The sequence below is a fragment of the Alexandromys fortis genome, unplaced genomic scaffold (genome assembly GCF_014885135.2).
Source record: "Alexandromys fortis isolate MF-2015 unplaced genomic scaffold, M_Fortis_MF-2015_v1.1 scaffold_5, whole genome shotgun sequence".
Lineage (NCBI taxonomy): Eukaryota > Metazoa > Chordata > Mammalia > Rodentia > Cricetidae > Alexandromys > Alexandromys fortis.
In genome coordinates, this window is record NW_026067924.1 from 17882936 (window position 1) to 17904778 (window position 21843).

At 42.1% G+C, this 21843-nt stretch overlaps 1 protein-coding gene across 3 annotated transcripts in view; it reads right to left on the reverse strand.

Annotated features, from left to right (window-relative positions):
- Elmo1 (engulfment and cell motility 1) overlaps window positions 1-21843 on the reverse strand; it is a 513908-nt gene that overhangs the window by 19556 nt on the left and 472509 nt on the right. For all 3 annotated transcript variants that reach the window (XM_050142466.1, XM_050142465.1, XM_050142467.1), the window contains exons 18-19: window positions 18579-18691; window positions 2124-2231 (exon numbers count right to left, since the gene is read on the reverse strand). In XM_050142466.1, coding sequence (XP_049998423.1) covers window positions 2124-2231; window positions 18579-18691 — 221 coding nt within the window. The remainder of the gene's footprint in view (window positions 1-2123; window positions 2232-18578; window positions 18692-21843) is intronic.

Below are 21843 nucleotides of genomic sequence, written 5' to 3' on the forward strand. Positions count from 1 at the left end.
CTTTCCTAGACACAACTTTATTTCACTTTATTATAAGAATATACCCCCTTCTCTGACCCCTACACAGATAGATACAATCTCACCAACCCACTCTCCCCAGACAAACACACAACCTTAAAATTATATAATTTCTACCTCTCTTTGCAAGGGATAAGGGCGTGATACAGTCTTTGGAATTCTGCATCTCTGGACTTTAAAGGTCACAGAGGAAATGGAGAGACAAGATTGTCGGAGGCGTCCGTCCTCGGGAGGAAGACTGCTACCTTCTCCCAGAACCAATGTCAGCCCATGGCCATTACCAAGGCCATTACCAAAACCTGTGTGGAGAGTGGAGATTCACAGCTCTGGCTGCGCTCATCTGGGACCACCCAAACCAGGTGGTCTCCTTGCATACCCAGCTGTCTGCTCAACTCTGGGGCTGTGGAGGTGAGGGGCCTTGTTCTGTGGGAAAGCCCAGTAACTGCCCTTTTATGGGGTTCAGGTGCTGGTCAACCGCTAGAATTTTCCCTAGGTGTAGGGCTGCTGGTTATCTAAGGAACTGGGTGCACTGTGCCTAACACTGACAAATTGCCAGTTACATGCCCATGTTCAAGTTGAGACGTGGATTATATCCTGTGTTGGGGGGGGCACGGCCTGTGTTTGGGGGAAGCACAGTTTGTGTTGGGGGGCAGTCTGTGTTAGGGGGCACAGCCTGTCTTGAGGAACACAGTCTGTGTTGGGGGCACAGTCTGTGTTGGGGGGAACTGCCTCTGTTGGGGGAACAGCCTGAACTGGGGGTGTAGCCTGTGTTGTGGGGGGCACAGCCTATGTTAGGGGAATAGTCTGTATTGAGGGCACAGTCTCTGTTGGGGGAATAGCCTGTATTGGGGGAATGGCCTGTATTGGGGACACAGCCTGTATTGGGGACACAGCTTGTGCTGGGGGGCACAGCCTGTGTTAGCCAGGCACAGCCTGCAGCTGTGGGTTTCAGATTACTTTTTCCTGCTGTGGATATCAATAATACATGCTGGGAAAGCAGTTCTTGTATGGATGGGAATGAACCGTATGACACTACAAAGGCCAGACCGTCCCATTTTTAAACTGGAGGGAGAGAAAATGTTCTAGGCTTTCTGCCTGAGATGTCAGCACAGTCTGAAAGTGTCAGGAAGTTTCCCATTCATGGCTTATTTTTGCTTCCTGTGGTCTAGAGCTATACAGCAGGCAGTCCAGATTTGACTTTCACGGGCCCTGGGGTAATGGGAGGGCAGATGTGAGGACAGCAGGTGGTCAGAGGTCAAAGGCAATGCCTGGGATATACCTATCTAAACACAGCAGGATTGATGGAACTTCTGAAGGTTATTTAAGCATGTCATGATAGCTGGCCCTTGGTTGATTTCTCTGACTAGAGTGTTCTCCAAGGATATATTACTTTTGTCTTATTTCTCTTCCAAATTAATTCACCACCCTGGCATTTTCAATGCAGTTTTAATAATTTTTAGTCTCTCACACTGAGCTCTGAACCTTAGGTCTTAGTACCTAACTTAGTATTGCATTAAAAGGATCTCACGGGTTACTATCTCTTCAAAATCATGTGTTTAAACAAAGCAGATGGCAAAGGCTAATGAACAAAAATAATGCATATCTTGGAAGACTACTGTGTTTCTAGAAAGCCACTTATCCTAAGTTCCCAAAATATCTGAGTGCTCAAAAGTAGTACTTGAGTCTTTCACTAACTCCACTTCATAATTATAGGACACATTAAGTCATAGGTGGTAGAGGTTGTAAAAAAAAAAACACAAAACAAAACAAAACAAAAAAAAAACCTATTTCACAGGCTATTCAAAACACGGTTGACAAATTCAGGTTTATATGTTTCTAGCTCCTTGAAACAGCCCTAGATACATACTATCTAAAGTAGACAGAAAAGGTGTGTGAGAATTCCTCTGATATTTGCCCTGCTCATCCCCGAGCCTCAAATCCTTCCAGGCCGTGCACTTGATGGGAATGCTCAGGCTGAAATTCAGGGATGAGTCAAGTTCAAAAGGTTCATTGAAGCCAAGCGTTCTCTGCATGGTACGCCATGAATGAAACATAACCAACCAATCAAAGTTCAGGTGTGCTGTACCAGGGAGGGAGCCACTTACATTTGTCCTGCAGGGAATCATGGGGCACTTCTCCTTGGGGGCTCTCTTCCAAGTCACCATAATGTAAGACCTTGTGATTTGGTGAAAGCCGACAATACCAAAATTTGTCTGAGGAGAAAAACAGACGTTCACAGTGTTAATGATTCTAGCTTTGAAAAATATTGCCAGTGCTGTTAGTGCAACCTGGAGGAGAAAAATGACTCATTTGATTTTGGACCTTAAGACCTTAAGAAATCATGGTTTTTTAGTGTCCTGAATGGTAAACCCCCCTGATTTGGGCATTTCAGTATCACCCACTCTGCTCTGCAAACGTTGGTGACCGCAGGAGATATCACCAAACCTAAATCAATGTCAAGGTATTTTCTAAGAGGTTCATCAGTGCCTGTAACCACCGACGGGGCTAGTCCTTAGCCACGGAAGCTGGGCAAAGTAGGAGAGGGGTGAAGAAGAACAGCTTTTGGGGCCTCGTGCTGCTTCCAATTTGATATCCAGCCTGCTGGGTCGACGGTACGCACACAGCCATCTTTAGTTGGTGCACACACCTGTTCCTTGGTGCTAACAGAGGATCTGTGCATGAATTATCAGGACACGAGTGATACACATGGGGGTGGGATTCGTGATAAATCATCTGAATGATTCAGAATTTACGGAAAGAATGAAGGTATTCACAAGCAGCCTCCTTCCTAACCACTTCAGAGTAGGGGCAGGATGGGAACGGCCCAAGCTTTAGTGTGGTTCTCACACTGCACTCCCACAATTTTATCCCCTCTGCTCTCAAATGTAATGAGAAAATGTGAGCAAGACTACGGCAGGGGGCGGGAGGCACATAACACTTTTATAGACCTGTAGATATACAGATTGGGAACTTGAACCATGACTGTGGTGTTTGTACAGATGCAAAGGCTCAGTTAGATGGTGGGTCCTCCAGAAAGGCTTCTTTGCTTACCATTATGAACTGAGCTTCTCTAGAAATTACTTGCACCATTAACATCATGGGCTGACATTTTGGTACACACATATTAGTCCTATTACTGTTCCCTATAGTAAGACCCAAGATAAGATAAGAAATCCAATGGAATGCTCCCTTGATATTGGAAAAAACTGGAAAATGAAGACTTAAGGAGACTTGGTTGAAGCACATCAGGTGCACAGCACCTGTGCCCTACCAGCCTCTTGGCAGTTCGTGCCCCTGGCTCACCCTATGGTCTTGGTCAAATCCCTTCAATACTGTCCCTGCAGTTCCAAATTACTTTGAAACGACTCTGATAAAATGGTCTCTGCGATTCTTGTATAAAACAACTTAACACTGTTTAAAAAAATGCCTGATTGTATCAAAACAAGGCAACCATGAACTTAAAGGACTCTGAACAGTGGTGAAAGCAAACACAAAATATTGAAAAGGAAGAAGATCATTTGATTATTAGGGCTTGCCAACTTTTCAAAAGTCATTTTATACATACAGCAATCACAGGTGGTTATGGAGCAGACTTTAAAGAGAGCGAAGCCAGTCATTCCCTCACAAATTCACAGCCATTCTAATCAGCTAATGGAAAATTACTGGGTTTCCATGAGAAGAATGCGTTTGGGGGAACTGAGATGGAATTTACAATAAGAATTATGAAGTCTGGAGGACATCAAGTGTTGTAAGCGTCACAGAACTGTTAGAGACCTGACATAACAAGACATGGTGGTCCTCTCTGCACACAAGGAACACATGGCCTATGGCCTGGTCTACACGGACTGTGATGAGCACAGTTTGCTGTAAGGTATGCTCCCTGAGTGGATTTGGAGGCTAAGGGTGAGGGAAAGGAAGCCAGTGAGGTGTGACACTGGGATATTCAGCTTTTCTGTTGATTAAGATCTGTCTGTTCTTTAGAGGAATAAGGTCTTTGCATCCAGGAGCTATCCCATGACTCAGTGGTACTATGTGAAGCCAATGAGTCAATAATGGTGCAGTGATCATTTATATTCAATAAGGTCTGATGGGAAGAATTAAGAAAGTGAACTAGTTTAACACAATATGGACTGAACTGTACAATGTATATTCATCTATAAAATAGATTAAAATTTAAATTGCTTCTTCCATTGTAGGGATAAGTCCCACCCCTTAGGGGGCGTGTTCGCCTCAGGCTAAAGTTCTCCTATAAAATTGGTGAGCGTGCTCCCAGCGCTCTCTTCTGCTTTCCTGGTCTCCGCGGGAACAGTGGTTCTGTAAGTCTATTCCTCCATTAAAGCTGTCTATATTTTGACAATCTGTCTGCATTCGCTTACGCCGTTACATTTTGGCGTCCAACGTCGGGCTATTTTGCCCCCGACTCAAGCGCGTAGCCTGCTAGCTAACACAGCACGCTCCCGGGTGTCATTTTCTTAGTTTATGACTCGGGCCCCAGGGCTGAGTCCCAGATACACTCTGCCTTCAGGCCCATAATATCCAGAGAGGCAGGCAGATCTCTGTGAGTTCAAGGCCGGCCAGGCGGTGGTGGCAGACGCCTTTAATCCCAGCACTCCGGAGGCAGAGGCAAGCGGATCTCTGTGAGTTCAAGGCCGGCCAGGCTGTGGTGGCACACGCCTTTAATCCCAGCACTCGGGAGGCAGAGACAAGCGGATCTCTGTGAGTTCGAGGCCAACCTGGTCTACAAGAGCTAGTTCCAAGACAGGCTCCAAAACCACAGAGACCACCACCGGCAGGAACCAGTCGTTGCAGGTAAGAGAAAAAATTTTCTTTTATAATTAAAATGTCTGAACACGTTACCATTCAAGAATTTAACAGTTTTTTTAATTGTACCATGTGGGAGATTTTACAAGAGGTGTCTATCACCCCACCTCTATGGATCTTTCTGGGATTCGTAGTTTTCCTTGGCACTATATGGTTTGATAATAGAAATATGATAAAGTCTTTACGAGCAGAGGTTGCACGCTTAAAAACAATTGAGAATGACAACAATCTTCTCAAGAATCAGTTTGAAGTTCTCCAGGAGGAGAACAGATCTTTGTTTAACATGACTCGATCAACTGAGGAAAATTTAAAAAAGGTACAGACTGATATTAAGGAGAAATTCATTACTATGGAAGAGGGAACAGCTGATTTGGATCGTAAGCTCCAGTCCCTTTCTGTAGGAACTGAAACATTACAGGCTGATATTAAGGAGAAATTCATTACTATGGAAGAGGGAACAGCTGATTTGGATCGTAAGCTCCAGTCCCTTTCTGTAGGAACTGAAACATTAGTGGCTGATATTAAGGAGAAACTCATTACTATGGAAGAGGGAACAGCTGATTTGGGTTGTAAGCTTCAGTCCCTTTCTGTAGGAACTGAAATAGTAACTGAGAGAATCAAAACTGCTGAATGTGACTATCGGATTTTGTCTAAAGCTTATGACAGATTGGCAGAAAGATTGTCAATACAAGAAGGCACGGTTTATGCCATAAAAATTATGTCCAAAGATGAGAACTTATCTCTAATGGACAAACTTCATACTTTAGAATCCTCAATGAAGGCTTTGGAACATAATTCTGGACAGGAGATACAGACATTGCAGAAGGCAATGGTGAATAGAATTGAAAAGATTGAGGAATTTCTAAATTCTGATGAAGAAGAACAAACGGTAGAAAGGCAAATTTTAACTACATCTGTGGGTAAATCCCTCCGGGACAATTTCCACAAATCTCTACCTACAGCTCTACCTGCCTTTCCAGTAATAACAACAGAGAAGGTGATTGGTTCCAGAAACCCTAGGGTCATTAAGGAAGATACATGGGAGCATGTCCGTATGAATGATCTCAAAGAAATTAAACAGGCTGTCATGACTTTCGGGATGCATTCCTCTTTTGTTAAAGAGATGCTAAAGTCTTGGGCATCCACAAGCAGAGCTACGCCATTGGACTGGCTCCAGCTGAGCTCTGCAGTCCTTGAGAGTGGGCCGCACTTAAAATGGAAATGCTTGTTCAGGCAAGAGGCTAGACTTTTAGAACAGCAAGAAAAGGCGAAGGGAAGTGACATCTCCCTAGATAAAATTCTAGGTGAAGGACGCTTTTCTGACCCTCAGGAACAAGCTAATTTGGACGAAAACACACTCTCCATATGCACTACAGCAGCCTTAAGGGCTTGGGACAGGGTACAAGACCCAGGACAGAGAATGGAATCATTTGTCACAATTAAACAAGGTCTGAGAGAACCTTTTAGTGATTTTTTACAAAGACTTACTAAGGCTGTGCAAATAGGGATACCTGACCCTGACGCAAGACGTATAATGATTGAGTCTTTGGCTTATGAAAATGCAAATGTGGAATGCAAAAAGATTTTGGGGCCTTTAAGGTTCAGATCAGCACCCTTGGAAGAATGGGTCTTGCATACACTGGATGTTGATACATTTGATTATGGCACTGAAGCATGGGTAGAAGAAGCAATTTCCAATGGTAAAAGGAGACACCAGAATACCAAATGTTTTAATTGTGGCAAAATGGGTCATATGAAAAGGAATTGTAAACAACGGATCTTCAGAAATAATAATAATGCATCTTCTAGAAATAACAGAAATAGGAGGACTCAGCCTTCAGGTTTATGTAGAAGATGTGGAAAAGGTAGACATTGGACGAATGAATGCAGGTCTACAAGAGATAGACAAGGCAACCTGATACAGACGGGAAACGTGAGAGGGGGGGCCTCACAGGCCCCCATGGCAAACATGGTTCAGTCATTTCCAGTTTCTGCAGAGAACGTGCCTCGTCAGGACAATTAGGAAACCTCATGCCTACTGTTACAAACGATAATGAGCAGAAAGATGAGTTACGTGTGTTTTGGCAAACTTCTATAAATGATCAAAGACCTAAGCTGAGAGTGTGTGTAAATGGCATTTTTATTACTGGCCTGCTGGACACAGGTGCTGATGTAAGTATCATTACCCCAGAATCTTGGCATCCGTATTGGCCTCTTCAGAATGTAAATGTTCAGCTCCTGGGAATTGGAACCCTATCTCGAGTAAGACAGAGCACAAGATGGGTTGAATGTATAGGGCCTGAGGGACAAATAGGAAAATTAAGGCCATATGTAGCCAATATTGCAATGAATTTATGGGGTCGTGACCTATTACAACAATGGAATACCCAAATTAACATTCCTGCTACTTCTAGAGCCTATATTTCTGAGAATAATATTAAAAGATATTACAAACGGAGAAAACCGGCCATTCGGGCCATACAAGAACAAGTAATTGAAGCCCCTTCAGAGATACCAACAGCCTTGCCTCTAAAATGGTTGACTGAGAAACCAATATGGACAAAGCAATGGCCTCTAGCTGAGGAAAAGTTACAGGCTTTAGAACAGCTGGTACAAGAGCAATTAGATGCTGGACATATAGAAGAATCTACCAGCCCTTGGAATTCTCCTGTATTTGTGGTTAAGAAAAAATCAGGTAAATGGAGAATGGTGACAGATCTCAGAGCTATCAACAAGGTTATTCAACCTATGGGTCCTCTGCAATCTGGAATCCCTTTGCCCTCTTTATTACCAAAAGGATGGCCTCTTATAGTTATTGATTTAAAGGATTGTTTTTTCACCATACCTTTACAAAAAGAAGATAGAGAAAAATTTGCCTTCACGGTGCCTACTTACAACAATTCTCAACCTTCCAAGAGGTACCACTGGGCCGTCCTCCCCCAGGGTATGTTAAATAGCCCCTCCTTGTGCCAATATTTTGTGAACCAACCATTGCAAATAATACGCAAGAAATTTCCCAAATCTATAATATACCACTACATGGACGACATCTTGTTATCCGATTCAAACATGGATACCTTGAACAGACTGTTTGAAGAAATAAAGATACTTTTACCTAAATGGGGATTGCAAATTGCTCCTGAGAAGATACAGAAGGGAGATTCTGTTAATTATTTAGGTTATAAAATAGGTTTGCAAAAAATTAAGACACAAAAGGCACAAATTAGGAGAGATCGCCTACAGACTCTTAATGACTTTCAAAGACTGTTAGGAGACATTTCCAGTCTACGACCAGCTGTTGGGATAACACCTGATCTAATAATTCATTTGAACAAAACCTTGGAAGGTGATAAAGACTTAAACAGTCCCAGAGAATTAACAGCTGAAGCAGAAAAGGAACTGACAATAATTGAGGAAAAATTACAACAGGCACATGTGGACAGGGTGAATCCAGAGCTCGATTGTATTCTCGTCATATTACCATCCAAAATTTCTCCTACAGGAATTTTAATGCAGAGAGATGATATTATCTTGGAATGGATCTTTTTACCACATAAACCAAGTAAAAAACTGAAAACTTATGTGGAAAAAGTCTCTGAGTTAATTATAAAAGGCAAGCTGAGACTTCGTCAACTAGCAGGCATAGACCCAGCAGAAATTATAGTGCCTTTCACTGCTGATGAACTAAAGAAATTATGGGAAGATAATGAAACATGGCAAAGAGCTTGTGCTAATTTTTTGGGAGACATTAATAACAACTATCCAAAAAGCAAGAGGCTTAACTTCATAAAGAGAACTTCTTGGATCCTTCCTCGAATCGTCCGTGATGCTCCAATAACTGGAGCCCGTACATTCTATACTGATGCCAATAAAACAGGGAAGGCAGGTTACAAATCGGAAGACTTGGGTAAGGTGGAACAAAGTCCTTATGATTCTGTCCAGAAGGCAGAATTATATGCCATTCTTATGGTGCTAAGGGATTTTAGAGAACCTATTAATATAGTTACTGATTCACAATACGCAGAAAGAGTTATTTTACATATTGAAACTGCTGAATTTATACCTGATGATACAGAACTAACCTCATTGTTTATCCAGGTTCAAGATTTGATCAGGAACAGGCTTTGCCCTATGTACATAACACACATCCGATCCCATACGGGTCTGCCAGGTCCTCTAGCACAAGGTAATGCAGAAATTGATCAATTATTGATTGGTAGTGTGCTACAAGCCTCTGAATTTCATAAAAAACATCATGTTAATAGCAAAGGTTTGAAGAAAGAGTTTTCTATCACATGGCAACAAGCTAAGGAGATTGTAAAGAAATGCCCTACTTGCTCTTTCTATAACCAAACGCCACTGCCTGCAGGGGCTAATCCAAAGGGCACCCAAAGGAATGAAATCTGGCAGATGGATGTGTTTCACTTTGCAGAATTTGGCAAATTGAAGTATGTTCACCACACCATTGACACTTATTCAGGCTTTCAGTGGGCAACTGCTTTAAGTTCAGAAAAAGCTGATTCAGTAATCACTCATTTATTAGAAGTCATGGCTATCATGGGTATACCTACACAAATAAAGACAGATAATGGTCCTGCTTATGCCTCTAGGAAAATGAAACGGTTTTTTGACTATTACAATATCAAGCATGTTACAGGTATACCATACAATCCTACAGGTCAAGCAGTCATAGAAAGATCAAATCGAACTATAAAGGATATGTTGAATAAACAGAAAGGGGTGGAAAACACCCCCAGAAATAGGTTACATAATGCTTTGTTAACCTTGAATTTTCTTAACGCTAATGAGAAGGGGACAACGGCTGCAGAAAGACATTGGATAATGGAAAAGTCTACTGAACTAAATCAACCAGTTTATTTCAAGGATGTGCTGACCTCACAATGGAAGCCAGGAGATGTGCTGCGTTGGGGAAGGGGTTTTGCTCTTATCTCCACAGGTGAGGAACAATTGTGGATACCGTCAAAATTAATAAAGGTTCGGTATGAAGAAGAAAAGCCATTTGGAAAAGATAAATAACAATTCATTCACAAGGATGGCGAGCATACTGATGGTAAGGAATTCAGGTAGGTTGGGGGCAGGGTTTTTTTTTTTTTTTATCTCCACAGGAAAATACTGATCTTCAAAGAATTTAAGGGACCCTGAATATTTAATAACTGATGGATGGAAAATAGTTACGACCCACTAAGACTCAACAGTAACATGAGTAAGTATTGATTATATATATATTTTCTTTTTTCTCTTTGAACGCTTCTTTATAAATATGTAGAGCTGGTTTTGGAGTTGGACTATGGCTCAGTCCCTCTTCAATTCCAAGCCTGTTGATAAGAGATATCTCAGAGTTTCTGTCTCAGATCAGGAGCCATGAAATGGGACAGAATGAGGATAATTATATACTTGATAAACTTTCTTTGCTTTTCCTCATATCTGTGTCTTTCTTTATATGTCAGAATATGTCCTTGTTGTTAATGTTTAAATTTCCCATAACAAGCAACAAATTTCCCTACAGTAATTTTTGAAGTTTCCAGGATGAAGATGGGGCCCCACAACATCAACTCAACCTGGTTTTTATGACGTCATGAATATTTTTTTTCTTTTTCTCTTTTTTACGCGCTAATATGAGACCTGTTTTTTGGTACCAACTGCACAAGACAATTTCGAATGGTGCACATTTTTGACAACACTCTGGCCGGACCTTCTCAAAGTGCTCAGGGACTAGTTATAATTTTCTTAGGTCAAAGGTTAATTTGGGAATTTTACCATCATTTGCTTTCACAGGAGCCCCTAAGGAGAACATCGCCCCCATGTCAGCTTGAAGCAATCTTAGAGGACGACGTCCCCTCTCCCAACAGAGTTTGCCCTCAGGGTTAGGGACATCTTTTAGTGGTTGGTTTGGGGTTGAGGGGATGGGGAGATGTTTTATGGAATTAGGGGTATGTTCAAAAAAAAAAAAGGGGGGGGGATTAACTGGTTTGATGGGATGATTGGTATTTGTGAGTTACTGTTTTTAGAAAATTGTATTGGTACTGTTTTCTGTATATTGACATATTGAATATTGAATGTGAGTGTTCCTACCTCTATTTTTGTATAAGAATATGCTTATATTGTATTGATACATCTACCATATCACAATGTACATTTCTACCTCTGATACTATTTATGTAATAACATTGTTTACATTTGATATGTAATGACATTGTTTACAGATGAAGATCATTGTCTTCATATATTGCACAGTTGTTTATTGTTTTAGTCTTTAAGTTAGATAGATATTGAGAATTATATAGATTAATAGTCATCTAAGTTTGTCATTTGTAATTAGACTAATCAGGTTCTTTAGATATATAGAGATTATACTCAGTATAGATAGATAATCTTCAACCTCTTTGGAGAGCTGTAGAATATGGCCTTTAATATAACTCAGAGTTTCGTGATAGTGAGACACAATTGCTCCTGGCAACACCGCTCTATTCCCGAGAGAACGTTGAGCACCAAAGACACTCCACTGGGAGCTTGTCTTCTTGGCAGAACTGGCCTTTGGGTTAAGAAAAGCCCATACCTCAACCACTGACAAAGATACAGAGCGTGCATCAATGGATACAACAGGACTGTCATATCCTGCCAAGACAGGGTAAGATAGTTTTGAAAAGTTCCTTGCCTTTAATAATGGTATGTCAGTTATGTTAGGCCTTAGCCAAAGTTGGTTGACTCAACATTGCAAACGAGACTTTGGGTGATTGCTCAGGTAGTCAGTTGTCTTTGTCAATTGTTACACATTTGGATCGTTTGTTAAGTAATATTTATTGCCTTCTCGGATCTTTGATGGAGTTGAAGATTATATAATTGTAGTTACTCTCTACATTATTTAGACTCCTTGAGATAGAATGTTTAGCAAAACTTTTGATTCTCAATATTGTTTGTTATATTTATTTGTTATTATTGTATATAGTTGTATTTGGTTTAGTTCTGTCTTATTTAGACAAAAGGGGGAGATGTAGGGATAAGTCCCACCCCTTAGGGGGCGTGTTCGCCTCAGGCTAAAGTTCTCCTATAAAATTGGTGAGCGTGCTCCCAGCGCTCTCTTCTGCTTTCCTGGTCTCCGCGGGAACAGTGGTTCTGTAAGTCTATTCCTCCATTAAAGCTGTCTATATTTTGACAATCTGTCTGCATTCGCTTACGCCGTTACATTCCATTTTCAGGATAAATTAGTTATCTAAAAGTATTTTCAATAAGTTGGCAATGCATCTACTACTCCTCAAAAATACAAGAAGCCATTAAGTAAGGGTAGACATGAGAGACTGAACTTGGACCCTCAATTCTTGGTGGCAGTAGAGAGGTGGACCACATAAATGCTTGTGTCCAGGGCTGGGAAGTAGAGACAAACACGATTTAGATAGGAATGGGGAATTTCTCTTGCTTACATAATGCATTCTTAATCAATAAATCAATACAGAGCAGTGACTAGCTCTTACTTATCCCTTGACAAAAACGACCACCTACGTTGGAAAGTTGGATGGAAGCTTATTTAAAAGAAACACAATAGTCTTACCTGAAACTCTGGCTTGACTGTCTGCTTCACAATTAAAGACTGCTTCTTCCTTTCAGAGACTTAAATTACCTTGAGTTACAGGACATCACCTTTCCCTGGTTTTCTTCCTACCCCTAGCTGGTTCTTCTCTTACTTTACACAAATTCCCCTTACTCTGTCCATTGCTACAATGGTCATGAGCAAAAAGGTCTGTGAATGCCTGATGGTAGCAATGTGTTATTGTGATTCTCAGCAGTAAGAAGTTTTGGATGGATTACAAAACAATGAAAAAGGGGATGAAGAGGCTGAGAAGCTTGTCTTGATTTGTGATCAAATGTGAAGACGCTAAGGTAACATCTTTCTTCTGAGATGGAAGCTGCAGCCCTTTGGTTGATAGGCACCATGACTTGCATAATTCTGTCTCAAATGTTGGGCTTTGGAGGGGAGTGAAGCTGCCCACGCCCACCAGTACAGCACACAGCACACCGACATCGGTATAAGTCAACAGCAGCAGCCTGATTTGTAGTTTTCTTTTGTGAAAAAAAAATGTGCATTTTCCTTTTAAGACTCAGCATGATGCTATGAGTTCCTCAATCCCTTTGGGCAATAGAAGAGTGGATCTCGTCATTAAAAGCAATTAGCAAGAAGCAATGAGAACATTATCAAAGATTGTTTACTAGCATCTACAGAGGATGTGAGAGCTAATGTGGGGACCTTGTAGTCAATACAAATTAGAATATATTAACAGTCGTCTTTCCAACTCCAAACTAGAAAATATGGAGGCAATTTTCTGCTTCAAGCTTTTCCTTTGTTCTTATTCATACTGTCTTTTTGTCTTTCTCTCTTTTCTCCTTCCCTTTGTCATAGGTCCCTCTTTTCTTTCCTTTCTCCATCCTCCTTAGCCTTGTTAAGGATCGGAGGGAGTAGCTGGTTTCAGAGCCCATATTTTTGTTTCTTTTCTGTACTGTAATAAAACACCCTAACGAAAGCCACCTGTGGTGGGTAGGAGAGCATTATTTGCCTTACATTTCCAAGTCACAATCCGTCATTGAGGAAAACCGATGGCTGGACAGGAATCATGGAGGAACCGCTGCAATGGCTTGTTCTCTGGCTTGCTCACAGGCTCATACTTAGCTGACTACCTATTTGTCTCAGGATGGTGCTGCTTATAGTGGGCTGAGCTCTCCTGTATCAATCAGGACAGTCCTCCACAGACAACAGAGATGCCCATGGGTCAGTTTGATCTAGGTGATTCTCCAGGTGAGACTTTACTCTCAAATTTCTGTAGGCTATGTCAGGCTGACAGTAAATGCTCACTAGGACAGCCCATAAACCTGGGAAGAAGGTCTGATTAAAGCTATTTATGATGCTACATGGATTGCTATAAGCTAAAAATCACTGAGAAGTGAAATTATTTTAACACTGTCCAACTGTCAAAGTGATGGGCATCTGTTTTATCCAATAAGAAAACAAATTAAATTTTTTTTCTTCATTTGCCAACTTAGCCCCAGGTACGGTAATCATGCCTCTTGATCTTTAGAGGAGACCAGGTCATTGAGTAATAGTTACTACTACTGGTGTGACATGCTGGATGTTACATGAGGGGTAGGAATTGAGTCTGATCAACTCTGCTTAGGAAACAGGGAACTTCTGGTGTTGGGTGCAGAGTCGTGTCTGGTAGCAGGCTCTGTGAATCCCTTGTCACAGAAGTGGGGAAGCATTTCCTAACCTATACTGTCAGAGCACTGCTAACAGAATGTTTGGTCTAAGATGCCCTAAACTAAACAAAATCATCATGGTGTTCAGAAAGTCCATATCTTGCCTGAGATTCAGCCTTTCTGAATCAAAGAACAGATCTGGACAGTGCCTGGAAAGGGAAAAGTCACTTTCCCAGTGATGAGATCCACAAGTTTCTCTGTTGGTTCAGGGAAGGGAATGGCAGCTGTGGGAGACCGTGAAAGCTGTTCTGCCGTTCAAACACTTCCCAACCCACTGGATATTCTTCAAAACCAGAGACTGTGTGTTGAGTTTGAATGCTGCCTCTTAGAGGCAGTGTGTCCTTTCCTAGTTTGTGAGTCCAGAACTCTCACACACTCAGCATGATTGCTGGTACAAATGGATACTTGCTGATCACACAGACCTTGGTTACACACCTGGTCCTGGCACTCTGTGATAGCCTTGAGCAAAATAATAAATGGAAAGCTCTGTTCTTCACCTACAAAGTGATATCCTTAACTTCATGAGTAAAACATACATGAAGGATCCATCCTGCATTCTGCACAGGGCTGGTTACCAGCACTCGTTCAGTCAGAGAACACGACCCTTTCCACCCCCTATTTGCCCTTCCTCCTGTTTGAAATGGTGCTCACTCATTATTTGGATCCACTGAACGCCTTTCTCAAAGTTCAACTGTTTTCTCTTATCCAAGTGAAAATACCTGACTTTTTGCTAAAATGAGCTAATTAGGTTTCATGAAACACCAAAAGAGAAATGTAATTAAAACAAAAGGAAGAAGCAGCTTGCTGCCCGGAAGGGTTGATAGATATGCTGCACCTGACTCCGGGGTTGCTGCATTTGGCTCCGGGGTTCTGACAGGGTTACAAGACTTATGTGAGGTACAAAGGCCTTGCTGACTGAAGTGGGAAGACACGTTATATCCAGCACAGAATTCTGAGATAACTTGGTCACGTTGGCACTTTAAGACAGGACGCTACCAAGCATCTTTAGTGAGAAGCAAGCTTTATGTATCATATCTTGAAATGATTCTATAGTGTTTAGCCCTGGGGTTATCAAGACTACTCAATGCAAGCAATTCTGAGAAAACTGAATTTCTAAAATGTAGAAAGTAGAGGGAAATGTTGAAGATTGCAGGGTCACGAAGCAATTATAGCTGTACCATAGACAACCTTTAAGAACGTATCTTGCTGTCCTCGTCAGGAGTACGTGGGACGAAAAGCATGATGGAGCCTTACATGTAGTCAGAACAGAAGGCAAGAAGCAGGCTTGAGACATCCAATAGTGTGCTTCTTGGGTTTAAAAATTATATGCCAAGTAACTATAACCCCAAATAGTCATAAGAGTAGGCTTGAATGTTTGATAACCATCATACTAAGTGCTAACAGTAGTTTACTTAATCTTTGCAACTACCTACTTAAGGTAGGAAATTGTACCATCCTTGTGTGACAGAAGCCGAAAAGAGTCCAGGTTGATGAGTAGGTTGCCAACAGCTACCCAGTCTGGAGTGGGGAGGCTGGAACTTAAGCCAGGTTAATATGCATCACATAATTTTCTGCCTCTTAGGGCTACTGTGGCCCAGACTTGTCATGTTTGCATCACTTGTGGATGAGACAGGAAGGGACGGGATGCAACTGGGAGGCATTCTGACAAAATGTAGCAAAGGAAAAGATGCTTTTCAAACTCCTCCCCTTCCAGTTCTATGAGCCTGGAAGCTCTCACATTTTCTCCTGTAAACCGACGACTCAATCTGCTCATCTGTGTCCTTTTCACTGTGAGCTAAGTTGGAAGGCCGTGGTTCCTACACAGGGCATACCAGACCTAATCTGTGATGAAGTCTCCTTGAGCACGCATATACGTATAGTAGTAGTGATCAATTTCAAGCCCCAGCCTACTGCTAGGCTGTACGAAATTAAACACAGTGTTTTGATGAAGCGATGCGAAACTCAAGCAGTGCAGGCAGAGGGCCGGTAACCAGAGTTAACCAACAGGCTTTTCTGCTTGCGGAAGGAGAATCTTGTATTAAACTGGCCCCACTCTGTCCAGATCTTTACTAACTCATCAGCTAGATACTAATGCTTTTGTTCATTATGAAGTTCATCAACAATGAGGGCTAAATATTTTCAAAACAAGAGTCTGTAATCATCTTATCTAGATACAAAGATTCTGGTAGAGTCAATCTATTTCAGCCTAGAAGGAGATATCAGATAGTGTAGTGGACTGGAAGGTTCAGTGTAATTGTAAGTACTAGGAGTCAGCTCTGAAGTGTCTCTGTGTGCTTTCCCCATTCTTCTGTGTCTTTTGCCCAATCTCAAGTACAAGAAGAAAATGTTTTAAGCTATGTTTATGGGCCATATATCTTGGATATTGATCTTCCAGAGACAGTAAGGAAATGAGGTCATACAGCTAACTATTTGGCTAATAGTTCTCAGATCCAGGAGTGCTATACTCCTATCTTGTAGGGTTTTCAGACATCGGGTATCTGCCTGAAGACACTAAGGTGGCCAGTTGCAGAGTCAAGAAGTTCATGACCAAGTCTTCTCTCTCCCAGACCTGTTTTTATTTTCCTTTTTTAACACAATTTTTCAGATGAACAGTGCTCCTATTGGCTCTGTTTCTAGGAGCTACATCCCCAACTACCTTTATTTCTTGAAAAAGTGTTAGGAAACAGGAATGGATATTGATTAAAAACTGCTCAAGTCTGTATACCCGGACAAGGGCAGCCAATTCTTAGCACTGTGGAATAATGTCTCACTTGGACCTGATGCCCAGCACAGGAATGCAAAGAGCAATGGGCCTGGGCTCATTCTTCAAGGGCTAAATTAGGGGATGAGTTCTCTCTTCTTTTATAATGCAAACCTTTCTCAGTAGCAGGGCCAGCTTAGCCTTTCACTGGTCTGTCCCCATGCTCTTCCCAGGCCTATACAAAGCTCTTCAAAAGCCCCACACTTACTCCAGAAAGTTCTGCTTTTTGAAATCCTTCAGTGTAATTTTCAGTGGTAGCATCAACATATTTCAATTATTGAACACTCAGCACAGAGCAGTTAAAGCAAATGGCCAGAGAGATGGGCACAAACACAAATTGATTGCTATCATTAGTGGGTGAGCTCTGCATCCGAGCAAGGCATCCGCTGGGTTTCAGAACTACTTGCCAGAGTCGCCCCAGCTCATAACTAATATCTCTTCTTAGCACAATTGTTAAGGCCTCTGCTTTTGCCCAGCTCTTTCTCAATTTCTTTCCCCTTTCCCAAACCTTATTTCTCGGTTCTGCTTCCCAGCTGTTTTCTTCTAGGACAGTATGACATGAATACTTGGTGCAATCAGAATCGTGTCAAGAGAGCAAGAAACAATCAAAGCAGAGAAACAGCTGGGGCTGGTTCCTGTCTAGTGTGCCTGGCCTACCGGCACCTTTTTTTGATTTGACATTTTGAGGTCAGAAATCAGAGACAATTCAGAAATCCATCTTGACAGATTCTGAAAATGGATTCTATCATTTTAAATTGCCGCTGCTTACACCCCCAGTGGGAACAGCATCGATATGGAAAGTTTGAGAGTATGGCCCACCTATACTGCAAGGACCAAGATCCAAGCAGACAGTTTGCCTGATGGTGCAAGAGCGTCATGCAAAGGAAAGATGTGGGTAAGGTGGGTAAAGGCACTTCTTGTGCAGGCCTAATGACTTGAGCTTAATTCCTCGAGTTTACAGAGGCAGAAAAGGCCCACAAAAGTCGTCCTCAGACCTCCATTTGTGCACCCTGGAGTCTGTATACCTTCACCCAGACATAAATCACGTAGACACAAGTACAATAAGGACAAACAAAACAGACACTTCAAAAACAAAAACTAGAAAAAAGGGCCTGAAGCTTTAGAGGATGAACCCTAGCTCTTCTGTAACTTTACAAGTCACTCAATCAGCAGGATCCCTGTTTCGCTGTGTGCAAATGTGCACCATTACACTACGGATTTTCACAGGGCTACTCTGAGGATGAATTGCATCTATCCAGTTATGTGTGCTTCAACAACGGGGCTAGGTTCTGAGAAACACATCCTTAGGTGATTCTGTCATGTGACTGTCATACAGTGCATTTAAACACAAAGCTCCTAGTGACCACCATTGTATGTGTGGTCCCCTGTTGACTGGTATGTGGCCCGTGGCTATGTAAGTACCACACTGAGTGAAGAGGCTTGCGCATGCGTGAGTCACAGCATGTTTTAGCAATTGTTAGCACCACCACTAGTAAGTAGCCTTGTAGCACCAAATGGCAAAGAACAGATTTTTGGATCCACGGCTTTTTCGGTCATTTTGCACTTTGGTTTTCCCTACACAGGAAACATGGTCTTACCTAGACTGCCATCTCATCTCAAGCACAATGCTGTCCTTAAATGACACCATGCCTTTTGATTACCCAGAAGCAAGCTACCATCGTCTCAGCCGGTGTAGAGAGCTCCTAAACTGTACCTTGTCTCCGACGAGCGTTGAGTTTCCTAAAGCAGGTTCCTTCCACGAGGCGGTTCAGGCGCTGCTGTTTGATCAGCTCTAAGATTTCTGGCTGGATCTTCTCCTTTAGTTCCCTATTGGAGGACAAACAGATCACATTCCACACCGCACCTCGAGAAACAGTCCCCGGTGGGTAGCACTGAGGGCTGATGGGCAGGGAGCCTGAGTGCCTGCTTTCAGGAACACCCTAGGACCTCACCAACTGGCACTTTAGACAATCATTTAGAGATTTTTCTAAGTGGTGTTGGGAAAAATCTAGGCCAGGGTTCCCCGGAGAAACAACACTACCGAGACTCTGACATTTACAGACTATCCACAAAAGTGACAGCCACTTTTGTGATTTTTTTTTTCCCTCCAGAACAAAGCCATCTGAGAAATCCCTTCTTTTACAAAGTCACAGATACAGCTTAGGCAAAACTCCAAGGAAATAAATTCCTTAGTTTCTCCCGTGTCGCAAAAAGCAAAACAAAATGAGCAAAAAAGCCTACATCAATTTTGGGATGTGACCAAGTATGAATATTGGGTGATCATGCAATTGCTACATCCCATACCTATCTACATCCTGAGCAAGGACCACCTTTTATTTTCTATTCCATCGCTCACAAATGAGAACCATAAGACTGCCCTAGATTCCAGCCCACAGAGACTGGGATAATGATGGGATAAATTAGTATTATTTGTAACTCGTCTCAGGCCAATAGGCTGTCATTCAGTTTCAGATGAACCATGCTGCAAAGACTCCACGATAGAGTGCAATGTTTTTCTAAACATTCAAGGAACTTTTACGCCACTATGAAGTTTTATTAGCATTCTGGCATCTGAGGCTAGTAAAGTCAGAATATTCTAGTCAAAGTTGTACGGAGAGCCGCAGAGCTGAGCCCTCAGAGACCTGTTGAGAGTACCGTCTATAACAGAAGTCAGGAATCTTGAGTCCAGTTGAGGCTGTGTCTGTGACTCTTGTTTCACATTGCTCAGCTGAGTCCCAGTTTCCTAAGCGGAAGGGATTAGAACTCTGCCTGAGAAAATGCTATGGCTCCTGAAGGAGACAAGGCTAACAGAAGTCTAGAAACACTGGCTGGCCAGGGAGGCATGACTGAATTTACCTTGGTAATCACTGTCTTTGGCCCAGCTAAACACTCCAAATGATCACAATGACCTCACTTAAGGCTCAATGGTCAGCTTTGATCTCGAGTCCGCCCTTGCTCTGGCCCTGGACAGGACACTTGTTCTCAGCTGTTCTGGTTTGCAGGTGGGCAAGGCACTTGTGATTGGCAAGTACCCAGAAGACTATCGTGCATTGTGTAATTACACCTCACCTGATTTCACTTCTCGCAGACTAAAATACATTTGGAGGATGAGTATTAAGGTCAACTTTTCCACCCTACAGATGAGGAAATTCCTCAGGAAGGTTAAGTTTAGAGTATAGACTCCAATCTTATGCTAATGTGAACAAAAAATACATGGAAAACCTATCTCAAAAAGAAAAGTGAGTCTTTAAAAAAGATCAGTGAGTAGGGCAGGGCAGATGGCTCAGTAGTTGTGAACACTTGTTGCTCTCGCAGAGGACCCAGGTTTGGTTCCCAGCACCCACCTGGTGACTCACAACTCTGTATAATTCCAGTTCCAGAAATCTGGCGCCCTCTTTTGGCCACTGTGGGCAGCAGGTATGCAATATGATGCATATACGCACATGCAGGCAAAACAAATTATATAGAAAATAACTAAATGAAAACTTTTTCTAAAAAAAGAAAAAAGTAACATAAAAAGGATTCGGTATCTAACAAGATGCTTTTGTACTGCACTAATAGGACAGTCAAACTTAAATTTCAATTTGATGCAATCACTGGATAGAGTTGCAGGAGATAGTCTGAGGTTAGTTGAGGTGGACAGACCTGCCTACTCTGGCCGGTACCATCCCCTAGAGTGAGATTCTAGACTGTCTATTAAAAAACGTGAGCTCTGCACCAGCTCTCTTCATTCTCTGCCAAGCTTCCATTGCTGTAACTTTCCGGACACACTATGCATTATCCTGGAACCATGAGCAAACGAAGCCCCTTTCCCCTTAAGTTGCTTCTGTCAGAACATCCTGTCAAAGCCACAGGAGAGGTCACTGGATAACTGTGCACATTTGTGGCTGAGATGGCCTTGAGGGCCTGTGCGATACGGCAATGCTACACACACTAATAACACAGCATGCAGAATCTGCAAGGCCTTTCTTCTGTGCACAGGCATCTGAGGTCTCAGCTCAGGATTTCAGATCACTATAACTCTACCAGTGCTCATCTTCTATAAAATAGACTCAGCGAATCAAGCTTTGATGAACCTTGAAATGGAGAAGAGGCTGAGCACTGCATGGGCAGCTGCTCCCGGCAATAAATTATTGCTTCTGATTTCTACGTCTGGGTAATCGGGCAAAGAAGGAGAGATATCCTCTGGGGAGAGGAAGGGAGGAAGAGGTTTGGAACTCAACAATTTTGAGGATAGTTTTGATAGGTTAGGCTTAAGGTATTAAAATGCAGAGATGAGAATCATGAAGAGGAAATTTCGAGAAATTCTAATGGATGTTTCATGATGTTTTGGTGAAATTTGAATATTCTTATCATCACACATGTCTTGACCAAATCCATTAGATGTACTAAAAGAAGTGAATCTTTTTTTTTCCCACGAGGATTTATACAAGAGTCTGTCTCCCTTCTTAATGAAATTCTGAAGACTCCAAACATGATTGGACAAAGGGAAATTAAAAAGCCCCTTCAACATTATTTTTTGACTTCTGTTTCCTTGCAACTAGACTTGGCTGCCATGTATTCATGGCACCAAGAAAGCCCAGACACCCTTACAATCTGTTTCTGTGACTGAGACATGACCTCTTAGGCATGACAGATAAGAAGACTCTAGCTGTAACCCCGCTCTGAAATATTTGACTTGTAGTCACTGAGGCTGGGGCCATGGGTTCACTGGCTGACATGTAAATGAAGGAGAAAGCTCAAAGGAGGGATGGTAAATGAGTTTGTGCAAAGCAGTTCAGTCTAGTACACTGGTTCTCGACCTTCTTATGCTGCGACCCTTACCACAGTTCCTCTTGTGATATAACCCAAAATCATAAAGTTATTTTCATTGCTATTTCATAACTGTAATTTTACAACTGTTATGAATTGTAAATAGCTGATATTTCTGATGATCTTAGGCAACCCCTGTGAGAGGGGTAGCAACTCACAGGTTGAGG